Below are 6,468 nucleotides of genomic sequence, written 5' to 3'. Positions count from 1 at the left end.
TACGAGTTAATTATAGCTCTTGTTATGAATCTTATTTCTCCGGAAGCCATTCGTCCACATGTTGTAATATAGACGTTTTATTCTAATCCTACGTTTCGTAAATATTATCAAAGTTTGTTCAACACGTTTCAGTTAGTGGATGGTCTTTGCGATAGCATTAAAGAAGCGTTGTCGCTATGAGAACCAATAAAATAAAAACATTGGCTCTTCTTATTCAATTTATCATTTATACTTCAAACATTAGAATATCATGAAAGATTTATAAAGAATTATTTGTGCGTGAAAGATTCCATGTTATATATAAATGTATTGGTAATAACGAGATTATCGAACATCCATCGTACTTGTTGTTCTTTTATTATTATACAATATAAAACATTGAATATGTCAACACACACACACACACACACACACACACACACACACACACACACACACGCGCGCGCGCGCGCGCGCGCGTTTTTTACTTAAAATTAATAAATTATGAGATAAGAAATTATTTTTCTATTTTTGGATTAGATATTTATATTATTAAACATTTTTTTGAAACTAGTCCATTGATGCATTATTGTATTTGCTTATTAATTTTGCAATTTATTGTAGAGTCATATCTTTTTTCTTTTTTTTTTTCTCTCTAACATTATATCTCTTATAAGTTAACAGAAATATTAAATAGCTCTCATATATTCGAATGATATAATTAAATGTTTAATTTAATAAAATTACAATTACGTTTATTTTTTGAGTTTATTGAGTATTTAATAATGTTAATGTCAATATAAGGCAAACTTCAAAATAATTGGAAAATTCTTCAATTACATCTAATATTATCTAATATCGTCTAATAAATATTGAATATTTATATTATATAAATTATCTTATAAAATTATATTAAAATGAAAAAATTAATTTGATAACATTTCAATTCATCTTGATACCGCAAATATTTCTACCTAATTTCTTATTGCCTTTTCTTTTAATCTTATAAGATTTATAAAAGTGATACTTATTTGTTTTGATTATCACTCTTTTCGATTTATTCGTGGACATTAATCTCCATGATTTGACATGATTTTGTGATTCTTATTCGATATTATGATGACGAAATGCGATATATCGTCACACTTGTTAAATTCAGCGTCGTTTCAACGAAGAACATTAACGGCTACGCCAGCGGATGGTACTTCGCCAGAAAGCGCCGTACTGGTATTTGGCAAAGCATGACGACACATCGACGTTATATTTCCGGTTAGTCTGCGACAGGCCCAGGTATTTTAGAGGTTGCTATAGCAATCTCTGTATAACTGTATCTCTCTATAACTCTTTCTCGATCTGTATCTCTCTATAACTCTTTCTCGATCCGCCGTCATCGTCTGTGAAACGTCTATCCTCCTTAAGCCTTGTGTTCACGATGTTAGAAATCGGTCCGAGATCTCGGATGCAAAGGGAGTTGACCAATCGCATAGGTGAAGACAATTTTTTTTTACGGCTTTACGTTCGCCGCTTGTCCGCTCGCGTTTCCGCACGCGAATGGAGCGTCCACGAACGTAAGGGGGGAGAAGAGGTAAAGACGCTTTTAGACACGGAGCGTCCACGAACGTCGCGACGCCTTGAGAAGCAGTAGTCGCGTATCTTAGGCAGCTTCCACCTTGCCGGCTCGCAACTAGTAGCGTTCGCGATTCCGATGATTCCAAGCGAATATCGGAACGTTGTCGTCGTATCGCTTTACACACCATTTCCCGTAAAACTTCGGAGAGGCGGTTTCGTAAGCCGCACAACAGTGAAAAATTGTTGGAGTGTCTTTTTGGAGTTTATCCTCTCTAGAAGATTTATTATATAGAAGTACAGAAGTACTTTAGCTAGCTTTAGAAGTACTTAAGCATGGAAATTGTTGTTTGAATTGCGTAATAGGAATAAATAGTTTTTTCTTATTTCCAATTTTCCTTGTTGCAATCAATTGCGCTTGGCATTCAGTTGCCTAGTGCTCGTACAATAGTGATATTATTGTTTGTAAAATAATCGTATTATCGTTCCGGTTAGATCAATTTTCATTTTTCGCAATGTTCTTTCAATGATAAAGTGTCAAAGTACAATGGTAGACATTTGTCCCATACAAAACGTATTTGTTTCGCTCGATATACTCTTTGGTCAAACGTGACGTGATCACGAGTTATTACGAGAGAGAAGAGAAAAAGAAATACGCATATACCACATCTGGCATGGTAGAGTAACTAAGTTCAACGAAGTGGTGGACGGTTGTAGGACGCGAATCGTCCTATCACGCACGACATCGGGGAAGACAAAATTCGACGAAGGTGGTTCGCGTGGCAAGACGGGACAAGGACGCGACAATGGCAGAGCGTCCCGGTGGCGGGAGGAGACGCTCACGTCGCGATAGTACAGACACCGCGAGTTCGATACGCGGGACACCGCCTACGTCCAGAGATCGCAGGACCAAAAGAACCGGGAAGCCCGTCAAGGAGCGATGGCTGCTCACCAGGAAGACGTGGCGATACATGGCCGATGCTGGCCGACGTCTCATTCCCGATGGTACTCACAATCGCCCAGAGGACATACCAAAAATCGAGCAATACTTTCAGGAGGTGTGTCAGAAAGAGCCGCGCTTTCTACTTTGGAGAAAGGCCTCGTATCCTGGAAGTCTGGGCTTTCGTACTCAGCGACATCGTAGACAGATCAAGAGCGGCAGTTGTCGAACCCAAGCTAGCTCAGCCGATGAAGCTGACGACGCCAGGAGCTCGCCGCAGAGTTTCATCCTTAGTGCGAGCACGTCCGGCAAATTTGATCTGACAAAGGCGAAGAGAGAATGGCTACTGTCATCAGGTGGTAATGGTGAAGGTGGCGGCAGTACGCCATCGAGTCCGGTAACGCATCGTAAGATAACAATATCTCAAGAAGACACTGAGGTTAAGGAGTTGGCTGACATGCTACAAAAGTACCTGAATATGCAAGGTGACACGGCCGATCCGGCGAGGATGACCGTCAAGTCGTCGGGAATGACCAAACAAGTGGAAGGGACAGAGTCCTTCGATTATCGTAGCTTGATAGATAAGCTGCAACGACATCTAAATACGATTGTCGTTCGGGCTAAGCGCGAGGAGGTTTCTCCTAGTGAGAGTACCTACAGCGAAAAGGATGTGATTCCGACTTCCATGTTGCCTTATCAGGGTGACTATGTTCATAAATCGCTTATGGAGACACTGAGTCGTTACTATAGCAAATCGTCTTCTCGAGAACATGTTATTTCTGATATTTTAACAGATCGAAAACTCCTCGAAAAGCTGTATTTCGATCTAAGATGCACCAGAGGGTTCAGAGGACCCCGAGCAACCGGTGCGTATACTTCGCCGTCCGCTCAGTGGTGGGCTCACGAGAGAAGTAGAGCACCTGCCACGAAATCGAGTAATCGATCACCCAGAAGAGACCCGATTTCACCACCGCCTCTAATTGCTGTCCAGGAACCTAGCACTGATCGAAGCTTTCTCGATAATGGTGCGCAAACTGATCCTATTCTTCAAGACGTTCTCGATATGTATCTATTGGAAAAAGAAAAGGAAGAATCTTTACAAAAGGAGCAAATGTCACAAAAATCCAGTGGACGAAGACGCAGTAGCGTCGACAATGATGATGTCTCACCATCTGTGAGTGACACCATTAAGAGGTATCTGAGGATGGCGCGGAAGAAGTCCATGGACGCGGATAAAGTTGACCGATTCAAGCGGGTTAACTACGATCGGAATTTACGTAACATTAAAGCCAAGGGCGAGATTACTAAGCCTGGCGACGACGACGGTAATAGTAAAGGCTGCCAGACGGAGGATAATTGGGCTGTGCATTATCGCGAGATATTCTCTTCCGTTTCCGGAGAGATTGCGTCTGAAAATTTCTCAGACGCTGACACGACGACATCTCCACCAGCCAGCAGGAATGCTAGTTCCAGAAGCAGCATCGACGCCGGTCTCTGCTCTGAAGAGGCTTCCACTCCCGTTAAACATCCCCATCATCATCAATCCTTTTTATCCCATCTCCTGCATGGTTCCAATTCACATAAGGATAAGCCACATTCGGCACCCGGTTCACCAGCACTCACGTCCTCGTCCGCCAATTCCGCAGGTGGCACAGCGATGCAGAAAAGCAAGTCTTCGAGTAGCGTGGTGCATCACGGTAGTCGGCTGGTGGCAAAAAAGATCTGGCGATCCAGGAGTAAAAGCACATCAAGAGCGTCACATCAGCCATCCATCTGGACGCCCCAGGTGAGTTTTTTTTTTGTATTACGCGGTTGTTAGTGTAATAATGACTACAATTATACAAGAGTTTTAATTAAAACTTGATATTTTTCTAAAATTTCTAGTAAGCAGACTTTATAGTTATCGAGAAATTTAATTTGCAATAACTAACTTACATTTTCAAATTCTTTTAAATATCAATATATATATATATATTTGTATAAAGTTTAAATTTTAATGAATAATGATATATTTTTAAATGTAAAGTTCAGTGTTTTTTTCTTCATTTGTAATAAGAGGCGACAGTTGAGAACAGAAATACATTGTATCTTTTGGAAATTACATTAAATGTATCTCGTGGACTTTTTATTAAATTATGGCAAGCGCATTCTTTGGCGTCTCAGCGAGATTAGCAAAAAGCTTGATAAAAAGGAACAGTAGATATCATAAATTTGGCATAGATCCGCATTTTCGTAATGGTAGCTTTTGGAGGTGCCGTCCATACTACACAAAGCAAAAATATATTTTGAAAGAGAACGAATAAGATTCTAAATTATAAGAGTATTTGTTGAAATTGGCAATTGATGACTGCGTTATTTTGGGAAAAACTCACTCTTACAAATTAATTCATTACTACAACTTATTTCATTGATTGTGAGAAAATATTTCTATTTACAATGTGTTTAAAATATTTTTATAAACGTAATAGAAAACACCCTGTGCAACTTCCTCTCCCCTCCCTCTCTCTCTCTCTCTCTCTCTCTCTCTCTCTCTCTCTCTCTCTCTCTCTCTCTCTCCTCGGTTTGTAATGCAAATATTACAATTTTGCTTTGTAAAAATGTTTTTTAGAAACAGTCAGTTTAAATTACATATCATTATTTACGAGAGTTTCTAACATGAAGAAATGAAAATTTTTGATACCAATAATTATATTCTCTCCGGCATTTGTTCTGACAAATCTCCAAAAAATATAGTCCTTTTCGCATTTATTTCGATTTAAATATTCATATATTATAAATTACAGATAAACCTCTTTGACATTAAAAAAAATATTATATATTCCTTGTATTATTTTATAATAATAAATGATTTAATATTTTAAGAATAATTTTTCTCACATTTATACTTAAGTTTATTCTTAAAATGTAATTCATATTATATTTTTTAATTCATTTTTTTTTCAAAATTTATAGTTGTGTCAAATATGCTTTTTTCTACGGCAATCATTATTATCATTTATTATCACGACAATCATTACTGTATTTGATCATTATATGATTCTTCTTTTTTCTCAATTTTGATGTCTTTATCTCTTAAAAAAAAATTTATATATATATATATATATATATATATATATATACGCGATAGGTGCGAAAGAGGAAAATATAAAAAAAAAGATGGTCGACCTTCTCTTTCGTGGCAAACATTCTCGTTAAGCGGTAAGCGCGATAACCAATTTAGGGCCTCGGAATTTCGCTGGCGCCGCCAGAAATAGTCAGCCAACGCGGCGGTGTGTATAAACTATACTTAATCCCTGCTGCTCTCTACTACTACTTTCGAATATACCCACACACTAAAACCAAAGTCTACTGCCACCACCGCGTCCATGTTATTCTCACGTGGTGTTTCTCCTCGTTATTTCGGCGAATAATTTGCCGCGAAATTGCAAAGAAAAAAGAAAAATCGTCTACTTTCTCAGCATGAAAAATTAAACTTATACCATCAAATTACGCCGTATCTGTAATCAAAATTAATTTCTATTTAAAGAAGAAATATTAAATGTTAGACATATAATTATTTGTTAACTGTTTAATTGCATGCCTAAGAAACATAATTGGCTAAAGTTTTTTTTTTCCTTTTTACATCTCGATTTACATCTCAAGAATAATGTGTATTTTGAAAACTTTTGTGAACTTTTAAAAGGAAAAAATTACTTTAATTGTAAATACATAATATCGCTTCTTAAACAAAATTTGTTATAATTTTGTATAAATATTTTAAATAATAAAATAATATCATTATGTTCAAATTCTGTTGCAATAAATATTGTTCAATATTTTTTATCCAAATAAATAAAAGTAAAATGAAAGAACATTTTTGATCGTATCAAGAATGATAGTATGGCAGTAAAACTGAATTTTCCGAAATTAATTTACATTTGCTTAAAAGGCGAAGCCTTTTACTTGCATCTTCTCTTCTTCTTTATATAATTTCGCTACATATT

General features: G+C 37.1%; 1 protein-coding gene across 1 annotated transcript in view; it reads left to right on the top strand.

The window, feature by feature from the left end:
• Window positions 1-631: 631 nt before the first annotated feature.
• RhoGAP102A (Rho GTPase activating protein at 102A) overlaps window positions 632-6,468 on the top strand; it is a 33,612-nt gene continuing 27,775 nt past the window's right edge. The window contains exon 1 of the mRNA XM_011642724.3: window positions 632-4,271. Coding sequence (XP_011641026.2) covers window positions 2,352-4,271 — 1,920 coding nt within the window. The 5' untranslated portion in view covers window positions 632-2,351. The remainder of the gene's footprint in view (window positions 4,272-6,468) is intronic.

Source organism: Pogonomyrmex barbatus, unplaced genomic scaffold, assembly GCF_055798465.1.
Source record: "Pogonomyrmex barbatus isolate J1 unplaced genomic scaffold, ASM5579846v1 scaffold19, whole genome shotgun sequence".
Taxonomy (NCBI): Eukaryota; Metazoa; Arthropoda; class Insecta; order Hymenoptera; family Formicidae; genus Pogonomyrmex; species Pogonomyrmex barbatus.
This window is presented reverse-complemented; position numbering and strand designations above follow the sequence as displayed.